The 21,811-nt window shown below is 35.9% G+C and overlaps 1 protein-coding gene across 2 annotated transcripts in view; it reads left to right on the forward strand.

The window, feature by feature from the left end:
- Positions 1-21,811, forward strand: part of LOC131434522 (protein cueball-like) — a 41,556-nt gene that overhangs the window by 9,804 nt on the left and 9,941 nt on the right. The window contains exon 1 of one of the 2 annotated variants that reach the window (XM_058601275.1): positions 2,577-2,955. The exons of the other annotated variant lie outside the window; for it this stretch is intronic. Within the exon in view, the coding sequence (XP_058457258.1) occupies positions 2,895-2,955 (61 nt within the window). The 5' untranslated portion in view covers positions 2,577-2,894. Of the gene's footprint in view, positions 1-2,576; positions 2,956-21,811 lie in introns of those variants that run through there. 2 annotated transcript variants of the gene reach the window in all.

Below are 21,811 nucleotides of genomic sequence, written 5' to 3' on the forward strand. Positions count from 1 at the left end.
TAACTTTCATGTACACCATAATTCGATATGGTTAGGTCTTTATGAATTACATCGTATGAGAGATTAAGACATCTGTAAAATTTATTTTTTTAGTGTGTATGGTCTGAAAGTTTTTCTGAACGAAGAGGCAAATGCCATTAAGGTTAAAACCTGAAGGCACAAAAAACTGAGAGCACACGAAAGCGAGTGATCAACATTCCTAAGGAACCAATAGAATATCATCAAGAATTCACAATAGCACTGATCACAACAACACAGGAAAAAAATTATGAAATTTACAGGTGACGCAAATCCACATATGACTCAATTCATAAAAACGTAATTCGTAAAATGACTGAGTTTTACAAGAATGATTTGAATATGTGTCAAACGCATCCCGTATTTCTAGAAGTCGTGCAATTTTACATGTTTCAGCACCTAAAAGTATATGTGTTAAACTTAAAAGTATATCTGTTCGATCTAGCCCTTTTTTGTCGCTCGTATATGTCGACCTCAGAAGACGTAAATTTACACGATTGTTTCAAGGTGTGCAGGAGAGATTAAAATCGAGGTGAGAATGGACTTCTTAAATACACCCTCCCTCCGCAAAAAGTCTGTATAGATTTACTGAAAATAAACAAACTTTAGCAGAATTCATAACTTGATTCAACATGATGCTTCAAGTAGATCTAAGAATCTCTAAGCACAATTCGATTCGACAAAAAGAATCTCTAAGTTCGGTCGATTCGACAAAAAAAAATGACACCGTGATTAAAACTCAGGTTAAGTTATTTAAAAGTAGTTTGGTTTGAAAAAGCAATATCTCTAATTTTGAGGATTCTGTTTTATTATATATGAGATTTAGTAGCGTTAGTTAGTTTTAAACATTTATTTGTCACGGAGTTCCGAAAATTAGCGATGTTAATACGAGTTTTATCTTGAAACTACCAAAAAGCAAAGCCTTGGTATTACATTCCTTTAGTGGAATTTGACCTTCTGTTTCAACAGACTTCGCAGCCGATTCAGAGTGTACAGAACCATTGCATGGCTAGTGCTGCGATATAATTGGGACACGCAAGGTTAAAAATAAATTAAAGGAAATTTACATACACAGCGTTCAGTTCGAACTCCGTCTCAGAGGTACTCCCGACAAATCACAAATTGGCAAAAGCTTGTCATCTATTTTTGAGGTATACAAGGCTTTATTTTTAAAATACAACTCATAATCATTCATCTGATGAATAATTGTGATTATTACTTCATGTGATAACGAAGAAGCTAGATAGGTTGAGATACAAAGTGAAACATCTTCAAAAATTTTGAAAATGTATACAAGACTACGCCGGGTTTTGTTTTGTTACATTTTTAGCAGTCGTTTCGCTTTTTCAATGTTTAAAAACATAATATTTATTTAAAAAAATAGTAGCTGTACTACTATTTAAATTTTATTGTAATTAAATAGTAACTTCCGTTGACAATATACGTTATAAATTTTAAAGTTGTTCCTAAAATTTAATAAAATTTTAAAACTTTCGAAATTCAGGTCTTATAAGTTGTAAGATGATGGATGGTAATAGTTTACATCCTCCATATAGTTAATGGCACAAAAACAAGGACGATATCAGGCGTATAGGCAATTTAAAGAAAATATTTAAACGATTAGACATCGTCAAATCCAAAACAAAGTTGTTATTTTGTAACCTGAAAAATTATTTCATACAATAATATAAAAGATTTGAGCCAGAATGTGCTTGCTTGGTGTAGGCTTACCACAAGAAGCTTTAGTTTGCCACAATGTTCCCAACACAAATCGTTCAATCGTACCCAATGTTTTTCTGAGTGTATTGTCATGAACATGCAGCATGAATACCACTGAGAAGAGGATCAAACCGACCACGTGTTGGTAAATTCTCTCTCTCATGATTCAATGTTTTTCTCTCTCTCTAAATAGTGCACTATTGCCATGACTACTTCACCTAATCATTCCATATGTTTCAGGATCAGATTACCACTGATAACATTTATTTCATGCGGACATGATATATCATGTACTTGGATTAGTGTTGTAGTCGACTTGTCCGAAGTTTTAACAAGCTAGGGTATTTATTTCTTTGATAAAGCGTACATATGCCAGGTAGAGAAAAACAGTGTTTGAATATCTATATCTATGCTTGTTCCACATGTTTTGTATGATCGACAAAAGTATATAGAACAGGTAATTTATCAACTCAACATAAAAGATACTTATTTAAAAATATCCATAATCGCCGTTACTGGAGGAAGTTCATGCGAAGTGCTGCCACTTTGAGGCAGTACATACTTAAAAATAAATTCATCTGCTATCAGCTATTGTAATGAGAAAATAAGTCTATTTGTTTCAACTATTCTGTTATTGGTATATCGTAAAGCATTTTTCACTAATTTTAACTCGTATTCACTAAGACAGAAAAACTTAATTAACCACTGTTCACCTGTTAGTTGAGAAGGCAGCTCTGCTCATAGCATTGACGGATCAGTTTGACAACTGAGAACATCATATATAGTGAACTAAACAGTGAACGCATGTGTTACATAAATTCGTCTCACGAGCACACATATTTCGCTCAGTCGATAGCCGAATGTGGAACAAGATAGATGTATCTTGCGTGAACCAAACTTCCTCGACTCTTTCGGTCGTACTTAATCCGTCTATTGGTTACGGTGGTTCGACCGTCTACCAGTCACAGTAGCTGTATATAATTTGATAATAGTTATATTTAGTGTCAGTGTTTTAAATCAAAAAGTTATAGCAGTGAAGGTTGTATATAATATTTTGCTAGTAGGATTTAGGCAAGCCATCGACTGCCTGCATTGGTTTTCACTTTTTTTTTTTGGTGCGACGAAACTAGTGAGGTGTTAGTCTATTGCTACCAAATATGAGAAATTTTTCAATTCTCTTCTGTTTCCTGATTGGTTATGTCACCGGTCTCAAATGGGGTAAGCATCAAACCGAATTAAAGTCTGTGTAAACTGCTCAACCAAAAAAAAAAATTGTTCATTAATGTCGCATGACTTAGAAGCCCTGATTGTTAATGAAAGTAAATATGCCAAAACTAAGATGTTACACCGAAAAGGTACTAAAATTTTATCGCAATGTTATTGAATTATCGCAGAACTCATGAAGTTCACAAATGTTCGTATCCATATGATTACGACAGCACTGTGACGACAATTCGTTGGTATAGTCTTTTTCAGCGTACAACTTCTAATCATTCATCGTAACCACGGTCTATGAAATAAAGCTTAAAGTTTCTTCTCATCGAAAATGTATTGTGGATTAGACATAAGTATTTAAAGCAACCGAAGCAAAAAATGAATTAGACATGTTTGCCCTCTTCTCAAAATGATACGTCTGGTCATGCGGTAGTGATGTATTGTGGCTTGTGATCGAACGTAGTTTACACGTAATTCGTGACACTGCGCTGATAGTGCGAAGTTTGAAGTTTATTTCAAAATTATGCGGAGCTACACCGCGTGCTAAAATGTTCTCATATTTGTCAATTTGGAGAGAATAAGGAATTGTCATGTAAAAATTGAACTACAAAATGCGAATAATGTGACTTGGAGCGACGGAAATAAATCAACTAACGAATGCTTTTGAAAAATGTGTTTTTTAAGAAAAAACAACGATTCGTTTAAATGATGCCTCTGACCTGCGAAGAAAATGGTCGAATTTGGTCTATAACGCTTACATAATCATGAGACAGTTTTCATTTAATATGTGATAAAAATGATTATTTTGAGGGGCAATTTGAAGTCTTAGGAAAATGGTCATTGTTGCAAAACGTAAAACCAGTTGAGGGGAAATTTCGAAAAAGAAATATCTGCTTGTTTGGTACATTTTTATAAATAAACTGATTATTTCTTAAAAATTCATCAAGCATTATAGGAGAAAAAAGCTCTTCGATTTTTCAGCAATGGTTGTTTTCCTAAACTGAATGGACCTTAATGAACAGGTTGATCAATTCGTATAACCATTCAGAAGAGATGTTGAAAAAGTGGGTGTGGTAATAAGACGATCGCCTTTCTCGCAGCCTACCCGGGTTCGATTCTCAAATCCCGTGCATAAGGTCAGAATAACTTGCAGATTGAAAAGGTTAATTATTACCAAGGCAAAGAATGCAAGGCATGCTGTATTGTATTTATATTTCTATTTATGTTACGTTTCTTTCAATGTACATAAATGACGATTTCACTTGACAGCTTGAACTTGTCAATTGTAAGAGAAGTAGATAAGAAAGCGTTGAAGTACTTTTATTATACATCCGGCAAAAAGACGTGCTGTTTCACCTTCATTGCGCGCTTTTACCGAAATGAACAATAACATGCTGAAAAAGGCTACACCCATGTGCATGCGCCATTCTAGCATAGCGTGCAGTCACGTAGTCCGCCTGGAAATCTATGCTTTCTGCTATATTTTCTAGCTTGCAGAACTGAGTAACAGTGAACGACATAGAAAGTGCCGGTAAAGTGTACACAAGTACGTTTGTCTATCGGCTCCGGTGTGTCGTAAGTTGAATCCTGTTTTTATGTTGGATGATATTCGTATGTGGGAATTCAAAACAGCTGACTTCGTACGTCACATGTTTTTGTCTATAGTGCGGATATGTTTACTGTTGCTTAGCAGCAATACGAAAAATAAAATGTGTGTAAGCTTTTACTATGGAATGAAGGCCACCTGTGGCTCTGGTGAGGGAAGCAATTTTAAATAGTGTTTATGTTTCCAGTTTTCCAGTGTCATTCATGTCTGTCTGTGGTTTTCCGTCTGTTTTTGGAATAAATTTTCAGAATTAAAAGATTTCTCCCGTCTAGAAACTCTTCGATGAACAGCAATGCACATAATGCAGTAAAAGAAGCGACGAAACGTATTCACCTGATACGCAGGGCACTCAAGTTTGACCTCCGCACCTAGGATGAGTGTTTACTGATTGGAAAAGGTTTGATCGCATGGTTGAAACATCCAAAATCGAAGTGAAAATGCCAATAGGCTACTACATAATATACACAGTTCGAAACATTTTTGTGATTTTACATCTTATAAGATGCACAAAAATGGAGCGTCGTATTTCATACAAATTTATATTCAAGAATATGGAAAATCGAGATTTGAAAATTACATGTCTTGAATTCGAATGAAATAAAAAACAAAAAATCGATAGCATCAGCGCAACTTGAACCGAGAAACATCAGATCACAAGCACATCGGTTACTCGACTGGACCGCAGAGCTCATATCTGTTCATTGAATAATTGATAAATATAAATCCATACAGCGGCACTTGGTAGCCGAGTACAAATTACACACGCAGCATGTAAAATTCTGTGCGAATGGAATATTGCGTCATTTTTAAAAATTTAGTATTGCTCAATTTTTCTGCGGTACTACTTCTTAGAGCCAAAGCAAAAATATTGACGAGGTGACTATTGGTATAATAGCCCAAATGGCTCACAGGACAACGATTTCAGAATACTTACACAGAAAGAAAAGATGAAACTTACACGACATGTAAACCGATAGTACTATGAAATAGACATCAGTTGAAACGAAAATCTGATTTAAAACCATGATTGATGTAAAATTACATTAAAATTCATTTAGTTTTTCATTGAACAAGACTGTATATTTACAAACCGCTTCGTTTTGTAATGTAAATTTCTATTTAATTGCCTGCTCCAAATATGTGCATGAAAATAAATGTAAAATCACAAAATATTTTTATCTGTGTACATTGTATGGTTTATAGCCTAACGTTCACCTAGATGTTTGTTCAAAAAAAAAATATTCCTAGTAGCATTGATTTTGGTTGTTAGAAACAGAAAAGTCAAGGTGCTAGATTCTGATGCACAGCAAAGTCAAGGTGCTAGATTCTGATGCGGAAATTGATCTTCTGTTTCAAAAGACTTCGTAGCAGATTCGTAAAAGCGTACATGACTATTTCATGGTCAGGTGTAGTCCTATTGACACTATAATATCTACCAGTTCCTTATACTCGTTAATCATTGTTAATCACCTTGATCGAATCGAATATATTGAAAATTCCTGAATAAATTCCGATTCATATTATCAATCCACAGAAAACAGATGTTAAAACTGCAATTGCATTTAAGCTATGTTTATAAACATCAGAATTATCTTCTACTAATCAACGATCAACTCAAACGCAATTAACGCTTATTCAGATCGTCGCGATCACTTATAACCTTAATTACCGCTTGCTTATGGCGAATTCAGCAGCTGTAAATTTTCTATAGGAGATGGATAATAGAACTGAACGGAAACAAAAGTTTTAGGATTATTTATTCGAACAGTTTTACTGTCATATTTAAAACTGGTAAACGCTGCCGTTCTTTATTCCCTATATTTGAAAGACGAGTGAAACGCTACTTGGGTTGCAAAATTTTTGTTTTGTTATAATATTCAGATTCAAATTTAAAAACTGACACAAATTATGCATCTAGAACTAGAACACACCTGAACATGCCATTAAGAACCTGCAGAAGGTTGGCAACAATGCGATGATTATTGCTGGTAGAGAATTTCACCTAGCGATTATTACCGGTTCCGCTTCTGTCGGATTTTTGCCAGACAGGGGTATCATAACCGGTTTAAATCAGTTACTATTCGGTTATGTTATAATAGAAATCAAATTTGCACAACAAAAATGTTAAGTGTTGATGAAATTATTTAGTCATATATAAAGGAATATCTATCTGGTCTCATAATTTTTGGTACATGCTTGATTAATAAACACAGAAAGAAAAGATGAAACTTACACGACATGTAAACCGATAGTACTATGAAATAGACATCAGTTGAAACGAAAATCTGATTTAAAACCATGATTGATGTAAAATTACATTAAAATTCATTTAGTTTTTCATCCAAAAAGACTGTATATTTACAAACCGTTTCGTTTTGTAATGTAAATTTCTATTTAATTGCCTGCTCCAAATATGTGCATGAAAATAAATGTAAAATCACAAAATATTTTTATCTGTGAAATATTCATGGCAAAAATAAAAGGAAGCGCTTGACCGGCGAGGAAATGACAAAATTTAGACAGTAACCGGAAACTAGATTTCAGTCAGTCTGTCAGAATTCCTCACAAGCAGAGAGGTACCCGTGAAACCTACAGAAACTTGGCTAGATTCTCGCAGCTAATAAAATTATTTTTTAAAATCGCATTCCTTCATATATTCTCTCGGATATTTTAATAAACTTCGTCAGATATTTTGAGCTGATCTAAAATCTTCTGTCAATTCTTCATTCTGCTTTCCAGTGTGAATATAGTTGAAAAGCTCTCTACAAAAATGTTCACTAAGAATAGACATGAATTGGAACAGAAAATGCATGGAATAAAACCGGTTCTGCCAATATTGTCTGACAAGTCTGCGGCAGAAACTGTTACTGTTAATAATCAGTATGTTAATGTTTCCCAGGTTGGCGGTTCAATGCAAAATAAAGATCTTTACCCATACCCGACCCGAACCTGGAAAAACTTTGGTAGTCGGGTTCCAATACCCGAAACCCGACCAAGTTTTGAAACCCGAACCCGACTCGTACCCGTTTAAAATGGAAAAATCGTTACCCGAACACGGGAAACAAATATTCTTAACACGAACCCAACGCGTACCTGTTGGGTACGGGTTCGGGTCGGGTTTCTGGTTCAAATACCTTAAACCCGACCATCTCTACTAACGGCTCAACAGAACCGGATTAGTTTTAATGCAAAAAGAAAACAAAAATATGTCTTTTTATTACTGTATCTCGTTATTTTTTTCTTGGAGCAGAAGCACTTTTAGTCCTAAACATCGCAGGTTGAGGGTCAATGGTTCATAATTCGTGCGTGCGTTCATCAATCCGCCCTAGCTGTTGTTTTTGCAACCATCGTGGGGTTTTATTGTTTTTGCCTTTCTCATATAGAAAGGCTATGCAATTACTTTGAAAACTGACTTTCTAACTGAGACCCGGAAGGTCGAGTGGCATATATCATTCGAGTTCATCGAGTTCGCGAAATGTCTGTGTGTGTATATGTATGTGTGTATGTATGTAACAAAAATGTGCACTCGATTAATGGCTGTACCGATTTTGATAAACTTATGTCGTTTTCGCTTGAAAAAACTAAAACTGACCCAGGGTAGTTTCATCAAATAAACATTTTTCACGAAACTGTGTTGATTTCGCACTTAGCAACGGGGGTTTGAACAAACCTGATATTAAAACCAGCTTCGAAACTGACTTGATTTTCAGTTCAACAACGCTGAAACTAGGTTCGAAACCGACTTCAAAGAAACGGTTTGACAGCAGTTAGAGTGGAAACTTGGTTAGGTTTGTCATCAAGCGAAAACGACATTAGATTCAAAAGAAAGGTGTTTTGGTCCCATAGCCTGCTATTGAATTTTATCCGGTTCGGGAGTAATGGGGTAAAATGTGCAAAACAAAAATGAAAAATTTACTCTCATGTCAGATGTCTCAGAGACGACGTCCCATAGCGTGCTATGTACAAAATAAATTATATAAAGGCACTTGAGTTTCTCAGAGACCGCTCATCCAATTTTCATAAGTTTTATGAAAATTAAATGAAAGATCTTACAATCCCATATAAACGCACTTTATTCGAAAACGACTTTCAATTCCGGCATTACAGACTGATAAGTGTAACATTTTCATTTTCAAGGGCGTAATGTCATAACAGTTCATCACAAACTGTTAAACAAAATAAGTTTTGCCTTTCTCATATAGATCACTGTGCAATCACTGTGAAAACCGACTTTAGAACCGAGGCCCGGAGGGCCGAGTGTCATATACCAACCTCGTACAATAAAGGAGCAATTTTTAGTTTGAATAAAATATCGTTGTTTATCATAATTTAAAAGAAAAAATTTTGGATAGCTTATTTTCGATACACTCCTTAATACTTTACTCCATTTATAATTCTATTCGTTCGAACTTGCTTACTACCAAGAGCGAAGGCAATGAAGCAGCTAGACTCAGTTCGTCGAGTACGCAAAATGTCTGTGTGTGTATGTGTGTGATTTTGTGTGTTTTTTTGCACTAACGATTTTCACAAACTTAGATTCAAATGAAAGGTGGTACCATACAAAATTCCTGAACATTATTTGGATCCGACTACCGGTTCCGGAATTATGGGGTAAAATGTGCAAAAAATTGTGAAAATAAGTGCACTAACTTTTCTCAGAGATGGCTGAACCGATTTCCACTTAGGTTCAAATGAAAGGTCCTGTGGTCCCATGCGTAATTCCTGAATTTCATGCGGATCCGACTTCCGGATCCGGAAATATAGGGTAAATTGGGTTAAAAATTGTATACCATCACTGAAAATGGGGAAAAACCTTAAAAAAAATTCTAATTCGATCTCAAATCTTTTCCAATTGATAGTTGTTATCAGTAGACAGTTAAACAAACCGATTTCGGTTATTCTTTTAAGAATCGAAGAAAATTGTTTTGAAGAATACCACAGTATCATATATGATAGTATGATTGATATGAGAAAGGCATCATTACACCAATAAAAAATAAAATTAATAAAAAAATCCACATAAAAATGTTGGAGAAATCCTTGTACAGGAATTCACATTGTTTGATTTAGTTAGCTCGAGTTTTGATTGGTAAAATATCAATATTTCAAATTTATTAAATGGCCGAATTGGGGTAGAGTTTCGAAACTATTCCCATGCAAAAAAAAACATGCAAATCGACGAATAGAGACAAAGACAACTAATTGTAAATACTTGTTCCAGTTTGTAGGCTGGTTCGAGATTTCCCTTCACTTTGCGTTGAGCACTCTTAATCGAACTTATTGAACAGCAGACAAAAGTTCACGTAATGCAACCTCTAGCTTCGCATGCATCATTTTCGGCATAGTATTGGACCAATGAAACCAATCGCCAACCACGCGACATGCTGATCAAATCAGTTTCACGATTGCTGAATGGCAGCAAGTTCAATTAAAATATTAAGGAAGATTGTGAACGGAGGACGTTTACTTAGAAGATGTCGTTTTTTTAACGGTTGGTTGTACTCTATCTAGTAATTCTGAAACATAACGTGCTTAACTGTTTTCTGATTTGAGCTTGCAAAAAAATTTTCGAAATCTTGACTCCCAGAAACCAATTTGTCCCCAATGTCCTCTATATTCGATCGGTCTGCCGTTGTTGAGATTGCTGACGAATGGCACGGAATTAGCAACACAAATTGAACACTCAAAAAAAAAAAAGTTTCGCAAATGTGCTGAACACACATCAGCGAGCTCGAAGTTCAATGCTGCAACGGTTGACCGCCTCAGCATGGCTTAAAGCTTCTTCGATCGACGTGTAGATTGTTGGACCTATTAAGTTACTAAGTTGAGTAACTGGGTGCTGAAAATGATCCGGAGCTTAAATTGATAGGTTCGCTAATTCAAATAATTAGAGCTACATTTTACTTGGACTTTAACAAATACTCACAGATGTTAAAATAATCAACTAAACCATGGGATGCTATTAAATAAGTAAGATAAATTAAAACTGTAAAATTCACGAATTGAAATCCGTTTTTGTCTATTTGTTTGTTGAACACAGCGTTACTATTAGACACTAAGATTTGAGCACTCTAAAACCAATATTTGCTGTTTTACTGCAAGGTTTCTTACAAACACTCAATGGCCCGCTTTACTCTGAGGACGTCCGGAGTGAAAATGAAAAGTAAATGATGCGATTGTGGCTCAACTTTACTCCATTGTCACTGACTGGGGATTAATATCGTTTTTTCATCAATTTTCCATTAGTGCTTAAAACGTTCTAAAATATCATCGTCACACACATGAAAATCTTATTCGATAAAGTAGATTCAAATAGTTGCTGCTTCTTGCAAAATTACTAAGAAATTGATTAATGTAATATTTGAACAATCCGAATATGCACATTGTTCGGTTTATCCGGTTAGCCTTCTGAGTTTAGCTTTATCACATCAAGAGTAGTTACTTTTGACTGGCACTTCATCACGGTCTGTAGAAACAATATTAATGAGTTTCCTAAACCTAAACAATGGAAATACTTAAAGCAAACGGTACACCCAAACCTCCATTTACGTAACTTATATATGTATATATGTATTAATATACGTAATCATGTGTGCAAATATTTCTATTTCCTAATACATGTAAATATTGGTGAAGTAAAATATATACACATATACGCAAACGAGTGAGTGTGTAAGCATACATACATACATATATAAGGTTCGTAAATGGAGGTTTGGGTGTACAGCAAGAGAAAAGCGAAGACGTTTCTTAAACCAATATGACAGATACGATTTTTCAAGGATGGCATCACTTCCTAATGTAACCTTTTTGGATAGTAAAGTAAAGTAGATGCTCGTATTTTTCACTCGTCGGATTTCGAATTCTTAGTGCTCTGTGTTTTACGGACGTGCTTTGTGTGAAAATGAGTTTTTTAATTACTAATACACAATTTATAGACCGAAACCATCTGTTATGGAACATTTGTTTCGAAGTCTATATAGATCAACGACATTGTGCTGAGCTGTGACAAAATTACTGTTGAAATTCATTAGCACAAGTTATGCCCATTACCGTACCAGTATACAAGATGAATAGTTACTATCAGTGTTGGTGATTGACGATAATTTGGCAGAAAGCGGCTCGATATTTCTCTACATTGTATACAAGATTTTCCATCTGGTAGAAGATGCTACAAGAACTCGCTGCCTCTCAATGCATGAACCGCAAGAGAATTTTTCTACATTTCTTCGCTCCACTTCATACTCTGAGTATTTCACGACCCTACTAGGTTACAATATTTCAAAACCCTGGTGTGGAGCATTCACAGACATTTACATAGACACAGGTTATTTGCACATAGTTAGAATGAGCGGCAATAGCTAAATGATTCTATCGCAATTATCCACTGCCCGTATGAAACCGGATCGTAAAACGAGAATGAGCAACCCTTTGTTGCTCCAGTGCGAATCCCCACAGCAGGGTGCTAACCCGTGATGCTCAGACGGGTCATCGAGAGAAATTCGCTCTCGTACTGGTGTCCATTTTATGTTAAATGAACCATGCCGGTTTTTTGTTGCTGAGATGATATCCGTCTCTCTTTGATGGCACTGATTGAATCGTTTGAAGAGTTGCTAGAGAGCGTTCTTCGATTCGATAAAAGCCGGTTAGAATAATGGTTACAATCATAAAGCTATTGAATTCTGTTCATGATAATCATAAGATTTAGTGAATGCTGATATTACAAAAATCTTATAAAATTTAAACAAACGAGTTGGTTTTTTTCGCAGGAGTCTAATGTAGTATAAGGAGTGTATCGAAAATAAGTTATCCAGAAGATTTTCTTTCAAATTATGATGAAAAACGGCATTTAAACTTGAGCATAATGAAAACCGGATTCCTTCACGAATTTTCGAACTTTTGATCGAACGCTCTTCATCAAGTTCCGGACAAGTGTTGCATCGCGTTTTTTGGACGCTTGGGCCCAATATTTTCAACTCCTGCGTGTTCCCAGCTGCCTTACCAGTCTTCTTGACGACCCTCTTCACGATTGCCCAGTAACGTTCAATGGGTCGAAGCTGAAAGCAATTTGGTGGATTGATATTTTTCTCAACGAAATGTATACCCTTTTCCGCAAGCCAATTTTTACACTTGAATCGACCTGTCCGCATCGCTCACATCCTCCCCAATGACGACAGTGAAGTATTGTGGACCTGGAAGGGTTTTTGAGTCCTCCTTTACATGTCTCATGAAATATTCGAAATTGAAAAAAAATTTTGATGCCAAAAGTCTTAGAATTGCATGAAACGTTGAGATTTAGTGTCATCTCGAAATATTTTTTTTGAAAATATCGACTTTCTGAGAGTTCCTTACTTTGCTTCCGCCGTTTTTTTCCAAAATTAAAAGCTTTATGGCGAAAAAGTGCTTACATATGTATTATTCAAAGTATTGTCCGTCGCTAGCGACAACTTTCTCCCATCTTTCCGGCAATTTTCGGATTCCGGTTCGAAAACAGGAATCCTCTTTGGACACTATCCATGAAGCAATCCATTTTTCCAACTCTTTGAAGGATTGAAAATGTTGATCTGCGAGGCCGTGTGCCATCGAACGGAATAGGTGGAGGTCAGAAGGGGTGACATCTGGGGAATACGGCGGGTGGGGCAAGACTTCCCATTTCAGCGTTTCCAGGTACTTTTTGACCACTTTTCCGACGTGAAGCCGAGCATTGTCGTGTTGGAGGATGACTTTGTCATGTCGCTCTTGATATTGTGGCCACTTTTATTTAGCGTGCGACTAAGGTGCATCAGTTGCGTTCGGTAGCGATCTCCTGTGATGGTTTCACCTGGTTTTAAGAGGTCGTAGTGAATCACACCGAGCTGATCCCACCAAATACAAACCATTACCTTGGCGCCGTGAATATTCGCTTTTGCCTTCGACGAAGTTGCATGCCCGGGATTTCCCTATGATTTCCTGCGTTTAGGATTATCGTATCGAACCCACTTTTTATCACCGCTTACGATTCGAAGTAAAAACCCCTTACGATTTTGTCTTTGAAGCAGTTGCTCACATACAAATAGACGGCGCTCGATGTCCCTCGGTTTCAACTCGTGAGGCACCCAGTTTTCTTCCTTCTGGCCTTGAGACGTTTTGAAATGACTTGCTGACTCACTCCCAACGATTCGGCAAGCTCTTCCTGAGTTTGGCACGAATCTTCATCAAGCAATGCTTCTAGTTGTTCATCTTTGAAGTGTTTTTCTCTTCCATCACCATGTTTGTTTTCTTTTTTTTTTTTTTTTTTCCCTTTATGGGCTGCTCTGGCCGAGGGGGGTGGTTACAACGATCCACACTTTCCATACCAGACGAACTAGGCTATGGTGCCCAAATGAACACTAGTAACGAAGGAGGAAATCCTCCAGCATGTAACCCAAGCGACAGATTCCTTTGCGGCTATCAATTTGCAACGAAAGATACGAGTATCTTCTATTGCAAGTTCGCCAGAGAATTTGTCACTTGAGCAGGAAGTGTGTGCTTCACCCTGTAACCAGTCAATCATTGAGTCGTGCGTCTCTGTCGTATTCGTATTTTGTCATCCTACCAGCTGCTTCTGTGTCTTAAATGTCCTCGTCGATGAAACTTTGCAAATTTCGCATTGTATCCGCTTCGGTCTTGTCCCTGCTTTCCTAAATAGTCTTATATGTCTGAAGCGGTACAAACGATTATTACTTTAAAGTTCCTAAACAGATGTAGTTATGTTTGATCTACTAACACTATCCATTCTAATCTGCTCTGATTAATTCTATCTTTGTCGAAGTTACGTTACATTTCCTTTTCCCCATTGCATCGCTTTTTTATTATGCCGGAGAAACCTGTTAATATCTCAATGTGATAATTTATCAAGAATAAAGAAATAAATATTTATAATATTACAATAACAACAACAATAATAATAATGATAATAATAAAAGTAATAATAAAAATAGAAATATTGTGACTTACCAAAAGTTAATATGTCATCAAAAGATTTATTACAATAACATACCAATGTTTCGTCGTTTCACTGGGGCTCTTGATTTGTTTTCAATTTCCTTTTGGTATTCCTGTAGCATCCTAGTATATCCATATCGTTTTTGTCTATAATCTTTTATTTTGATATTTTCTCGTGATAAGAATAAAAGAAAATTAGGTGTTAGTAAGCTTGTTAAATTATATAATGTAAGGATGCGCATTTAACACTAGATTGCCCAGGAAAGTCACAATATGTAAACAATGGAAGGACCGCGTGAAATTCTGTGAACTTTTTTAATTCTTTATTTACCGATATATGCACTTAGGAATACTGCACTAGCTTTTATTTATTCTGTCACAGTTTATATTATTGACTTTCTCTCTTTCCATCATTCTGACTGCCTTTGAGCAGTCTAGGTCTAAACTAAGTGTTGGGCCTTCTAGTGTTGAGCACGCATCCAGGAAACAAGAACTACATGTATTTCGTGAAGAAATACTAGGTGTGATTGGATGAAATGGTCCACGTGAACCGCTCTCTTCCAGAAACACACATCTCACACTCTTAGTTAGAAGGTGACATCTGTGTCCAAGTTTGAGAAATCTAAGTACATTCAAACCTTTCCCGATATGAGAGTGTATTCGCACTTGATTAATCAGTTTCGTCATCATTGCAATTTGTAAACATTACCGATACCGAGCCGGATCGGAAAGGTTTGAAAGTTCTTAAACGGTTCATAGGATATCAATTTACTCCTATTCCTGATAACAATAGTCCTCCTTTTAGAATTAAATTCACCAAGCTCAGGACGAATATGATATATTAATATTCATCCCAACTGGATCAAAATAATTCAAATTGGTGACCAATTCCAGGCATAAGAATGCTCGAAACCACCTAATGACCTATTGTCAATTTCAAGCATTATTAGTCCTGTCCACTCCGTGATCGATTCAGACAACACAATAATTTTCATCTTTTAAATTTATGAGCTAACGATCGATCTCGGTATGGTCAGACTTTGTAAATACGCGAAGTGTAAATTGACTCCCACCCCCATCCACCAAGCGGGGGTACGCACCCTGTAGCTCATCATCCAAAGCCTAGGGTTTTTCTCTTCCATCACCATGTTTGTTTTCGACATCGAAATCACCATTTTTAAAACGTTGAAACCACTCCCGACACGTTCTTTTACTCAGAGCAGCATCACTGTAAGTTTCTGAGAGCATTCGATGCGCTTCAGCTGCATTTTTTTAGAATTGTAACAGAAAAGTAAAACTTCCCGCAAATGGCGAGAATTGGGCACATAAACAGACATTTTCGAGCGTGAATATTACGAAAACAAGAACAACAGTCACTGAAACGGCGATGACAATTCGTTAGGCACTGTACATACTCACTTTAAAGGCATTACCGTTTATATATTTTGACCAGCCTCAGCCGGTACAGCCACCTATCGGAAAACGGCAGAAGCAAAGTTGTATACCCGATAAGTCCCTGAAAGTCGATTTTTTCAAAAATTTAAAAATTTTTGGCATCAAAAAAAATTTTCGATTTCGGAAATTTCATGTACTTCCCCCTATTGTGCTTTTTCAAGATCGAAAATTTTCAAACCTTAACCGCCAGGCAGCACCTGTACGCATGTCTGATTTAGCTCAAATTTTGCATGAGGATATTTTTCGAGGTGCCTAAACTTTGGAGCACTAGCGCTTTAAGAAATTAGAGGTGATCCCAAAATATTGGCACGCTTATATATATATATATATATATATATATATATATATATATATATATATATATATATATATATATATATATATATATATATATATATATATATATATATATATACATATATATATATATATATATATATATATATATATATATATATATATATATATATATATATATATATATATATATATATATATATATATATATATATATATATATATATATATATATATATATATATATATATATATATATATATATATATATAAAAGCGGTAAAAATCAACGTGTTTTTTCGGTTACGTCATTTATACCATCATATCTCTGGAACCAAAAGTCACAGCCATTTGATCTTTGAACTTGATGAATGGCCCGACAGTAGCTTTCAAACGAGCCCAAGTTTGTTAAAATCGGTTCAGCCATCTCTAAGAAAATTGAGCGCGCATAAATATCTTCTAAAAGGGTACACACATACACACACACATACACACACACAGACATTTTCCGATCTCGTCGAACTGAGTCGAATGGTATATAACACTATGAATCTCCGATGCTCCGTTCGAAAGTCGGTATTCCAGCAATTCTAATACCTTTTTATAAAGAAAGGCAAAAACATCACAAATACATGTGTACAACACAAATGTATGTGGATAGCTTATTTTCGATACACTCCTTAAAATCACTTGGGTGTATTTAGACGAGAGCTCGTGATAGCGATTCATGCTCAGATAATGTGATTCTCTTGCACCTGCATTTTTTCAACACAAGCACACACTCAAAGTCTGTCTAATGGACACTGAGAAGAAGTGCGCTTTCATTTTTGTGTCCACCGTATGCATCCGCAGAGTAGAAATGAAACTTACACACTGGTGTGTTATTACTTTAGTTAAATACCATCACTGTTTGCTACGTCGTTTTGCTTTCTGGTGTAATCCAGATGCACTGGATTTACTAACGATGTTTTGGATCGACATGGTTGGTTGTAAAAAACACTTCCGAACACCATAAATCCTACTCTCAGCTTTACACTAGAGATAGTCGGGTATGAAAATTCATGAGCCCGAGCCCAAACCGTACCTGATAAAAAATTAAAATCTCTACCCGTACCGACATTGAAACCAAAAACGTTTGTAATGAGCTTGAACTGTATATTACACCTTTTCAATGCATCCCATTAGACTAACATAAAAAATCTTAACAAATGCACACGAAATACACCGATAATGAAATCCAAATGATCAAGGTTCATAAGTCCCAGCGTAGGAAACTGTTAAGTAATATTGTTTCGGTGTGTGATTTTCATGGTTATCGTTGGTAAACATCGAAAGATTATTACTCCACTGAAATGACCATGCAATTCTTTGATGATTATTTACCTTTAGTATATCACCCAGCCGAAGCCGAACCCGAAAACGTCAGAAAGTGATTATGAGAACGCAAGTTTTATGAGGATGTTTTTTTTTCACCGAACGAAATCAATTACCGTATTGCGATGCGATCTGAGCCAATATTACGCGTTTTTTTTTTGTGATAGTCGCCAATAAAATATTTCTCTTTTGTTCACTCTATTATGGCTTACTCTCAGTGAGGACCGAATCTTTCGGAATTCCTCTTCAAAGTGTATGTTGATAGGTTGCTTATTGGCAGTGATGTCCGAGCTCAGCACACGAGCTGCTCTATACCTGCAGTGTGTGCCTATTAAACTCGTGTGTTGTGCTTTTCAAACCAGACTCATGAGCGTGTGCTATTTGTGTAGTCCATCTACTGACAAGAGAAAATGCAAGCGCAGGCACTGTGTGTTAAAAAATTATATTATATTATTAAATTAAAAAAAACGGACACTCAACTCAGCTCGTGAGCTAGCACATTAGTCAGCTCTCGAGCTAGCTCCCCATTCCAGCTCATGAGCCAGCAGATGAGCCAGAATCGCGAGCTGGTTCTTCGAAGCATACGACTCTCGATCTAGTAGCAACACGGCACACGAGCGTGTGCTTCAGACTTCGTTTGCGTGTTTTTGAAAAGGTACAACACACGGATTGCATGAGAGCTGGTTCGTGTGCTGGGTCATCACTGCTTATTGGTTGTTATCACAAAAACCGCTAGAAATCTTCGCTTAGGTTTTCATATGCATTACAACTACAAAATAAGTGTGAAATATATGCAGTATTTTATCGTTGCAAATATAACGACACGAAAATTGGAATGCAACAAATATTTTTTATCCTATCAACCTGAAGAGATATAGCAGATCTCACTTTGATTATTGGTTTTAATTTTTAATTTTGCCCCGAACTTTGAACATCGTTCCCTATGAGTTCTCGGTTATTCTCAAACGTCTTTATCGATGGGAAAGAAAATGGGTTACCGATGGGAATTTCATAGTTATTCTGTATGAATAATTGTGACACTTGGCAGATGTAAACAATACTCTATAAGTATAATTTATTCAAATTTTCATGTCTTTTATTTATATGCTTTAAATGCTACAAAATACTTTCGGTGTGCCATTGTTTTCGAATACACTCTTTAGGAAATAATTGATGGGCAAAACAAATAAGTTCGTTATTGTAGAAAATCGAACAGGATGCTTTAGTTTTTTTCATATTTTCCAAATCAATGCATTGAACAGTAATGTTAGATCTAAAACAAATGAAGGTAATACGAATAAGGGTCTTTTATTACTATAGTCCTATAATGAAAGTTATTATAGCGTTACGAGACACTCCATGTATGCTGCACTATAATAAAGTAAGTAATTAGTCCATACTTTTCTTGCAATGAATGTAGGTTTTAGGTACAAAAATTCAATTCAATTAAATGTTTTGAGTGCAGAGTAGACAAGATTCAGCCACATAAATCAATAGGTTTCTGAAGTAGATTTGCTTTAAGAGGAAGGATCAAACTTACGCTCGCATGCGTAGGTTGGATACATGATTTCAAACATTTCCGCATTTCTCCCTGTGCTGTCGTGTTACGGAAATATCTGGCATGTCCATAAGCTCTACGTCCTTGCATCTAGAGCAGCTTATTTAATGATACAGTTAGAATACTCACTTCACCATGCTCATAGTTACATGTCATTTTGAAGACTTGCTATTGATCACGATACACACGCCGTGTCATATGTTGTTGCGCACGATCGTTTACTTTCAAATCCACAACGACGACGTTTTCTTTTAATTGAGTGTCGATGTTTCTCCTATGGATAATAGTACTATTTTATTCATTCGTGGCGACTGTGATTCTTGCACCTGATATCTCAAAAACAGTTTTATTATTAACAAAGATGCATTGGGCTTGGATGCGTTTCAAACGACACGAGGCGAGTTCAATCCTACACACAGTCAGGAAACAAACAGGTTTCCTTTTGTTGTGTTCGATTGAAGATTTAGGAACTCGAGTATATGTTAATTTATAGTGAAACCAATCCGGAAGGGTTAATCGTGGAGTCTTTCTGATTAAGGAGTATTGTATGTTGTATCTTTCTTATGTTCTTATGAATTAATCAATTCAGATAACGGGATCCACTTAAATCTGAGTGCCTTTTTTCATTTCGGGTCATTAGTTGGAATAATATATACGGTGGTTTAAAGCTGGGGTTTAACTAAACGACATAATAACAATAATAATGATCTTTATAGCTTTATATCTTCGCGCTGCCTTTGGTTAAATTATGTTCCATCGGAAATGATCGGAAGATAGTGGCCGAAAAGCGTGATCAGCCGATAGTGTGCCCATAGAGACATTAATTGAAGCGCATTCGATGAGATGAATTAAGAATAATTCCTGTAGAACTAACGTTTCTATAGATTTCAGTGCTTTATTGCAATGTGATAGGATTGCCTACTTTGTGATTTCAGGTAAAAGATAATAGTTCAAGAAACATTTCATTGCAATTGGCACGAATCATGGTGACTACATTCGTGACTGTACTAAAATGATCCATTGGCTCAGCTGAGCTAGAGAAGTAATTTTTCGTATCTAATCAATTTTGTGCAATTTTTTAGATATTTACCTGTTTTGGTTATTGATAAGAGGGGATCCTTTTCTGGTACTATATGTGCATGAGTCAACGGTAATAGGTTCCCCTATCAATTCAGTCTTCTAGATCGATTATCAAGTGTACGTGATACACTCAATCGGCGAATGTGACAATCTTTAGCAATATCACATGTATCATGAAGGAGGTACGATGTTTGTATACTAGAAAACTATTTGTTCTAGGTACAAGATTAGCATTTCCAGTTAGTTTGCCAAAGACAGAGAATGACTTCATTCTTTGTGTGATGATTTATGCGTATCCGTATGATAATATAATCTGGTTTGAAACCGTAGAATTTTTCAAAACTTTAAATACTTTTGCTTGAGCATGTGTTGTTTTGTGCACGACATTGATAGGGGAAACGTACTTACCTTCCACTCATAGCTCCTTCGATTATTACTAATGTACTGCATTGAACTAATAAATTAGAGTGAAATTCAATGAATAAGCTCGATGAGTAGGATGAGATACATTTTTACTATTAAACATTAGGATGAAACACATTTTTACTCTATTTCGGGTCATTTAACCGAAAGCCGCTTCGCTCAAAGTCACTTCGTCGAAAGTGGTTATGTCGAATGGATCATTTCGTCGGTTGTTTCGCCACGAGATTAATTTCGTCGAAATGGTTATTCAACTGAAAGAAGGGTACAGAGCTTAATAGGGGCTGGGACCCACTAGGAGAGTGATAGTACCTATTGTCTTTCTCCGGACAGTACCAGCCTAGATGCCATGTGGAATTCGGCGGAAAAAAATGAACCAAGAATAGATCCATTGGCTTCCTGATTCTATGTCGTAAAAGGCGACAATTGCAGGAGTGTCTTTTCCCTTCAGTTATCAGATGTTTCGACGTTTCACATCTGATTACTCTATTTTACTATATTATCTTTTCATTCAACTTATTAATTTCCAGCTAGCACCTGAGAAAAGTTTTATTTGGTATTTTTTCTTCTTCTGTGTTATTGCTTGTCTTTCAAGATTGTAAATTGAATGATACAAATGAAATATTGCGAAGATCCGTTGATATTACAATATTGCAATGTTAAGATTGGAATATTCGATAAATAGTAGGAAAATACTTGTTTGTTTGATAAATTAATATTTTTTTCTCGATAGCTGGCTGCCCAGATAAACCAATATAACCAATTAACCATTTTTCACTGGAAATAATAAAGTGGAAATAATAAACAATCAAGACGCGCGTGAAATCTGTTGACCTTTGCTTGGTGATTTAAAATGATTTGACATTATTTATAGAATATGTCACTACAATGAATCAACTACTTTGTCTAAATCCTAATCACTTGTTTATTTTGTAATTCGATTTAGAAAATGTAGGAAAATTTGTATTCGTTACGCGATGGTATTTCCAATTGTTCATCAGTTTTTTCGAATAAGAACTGTGAATCAAGACTTCCCGGGTCTTTAGTTTCGGATATTGTTGAAACGTTTACTCGGGAAGTGAGTGAGTTTAGTGATGCATCCGAGCA

Source organism: Malaya genurostris, chromosome 3 (genome assembly GCF_030247185.1).
Source record: "Malaya genurostris strain Urasoe2022 chromosome 3, Malgen_1.1, whole genome shotgun sequence".
NCBI lineage: Eukaryota > Metazoa > Arthropoda > Insecta > Diptera > Culicidae > Malaya > Malaya genurostris.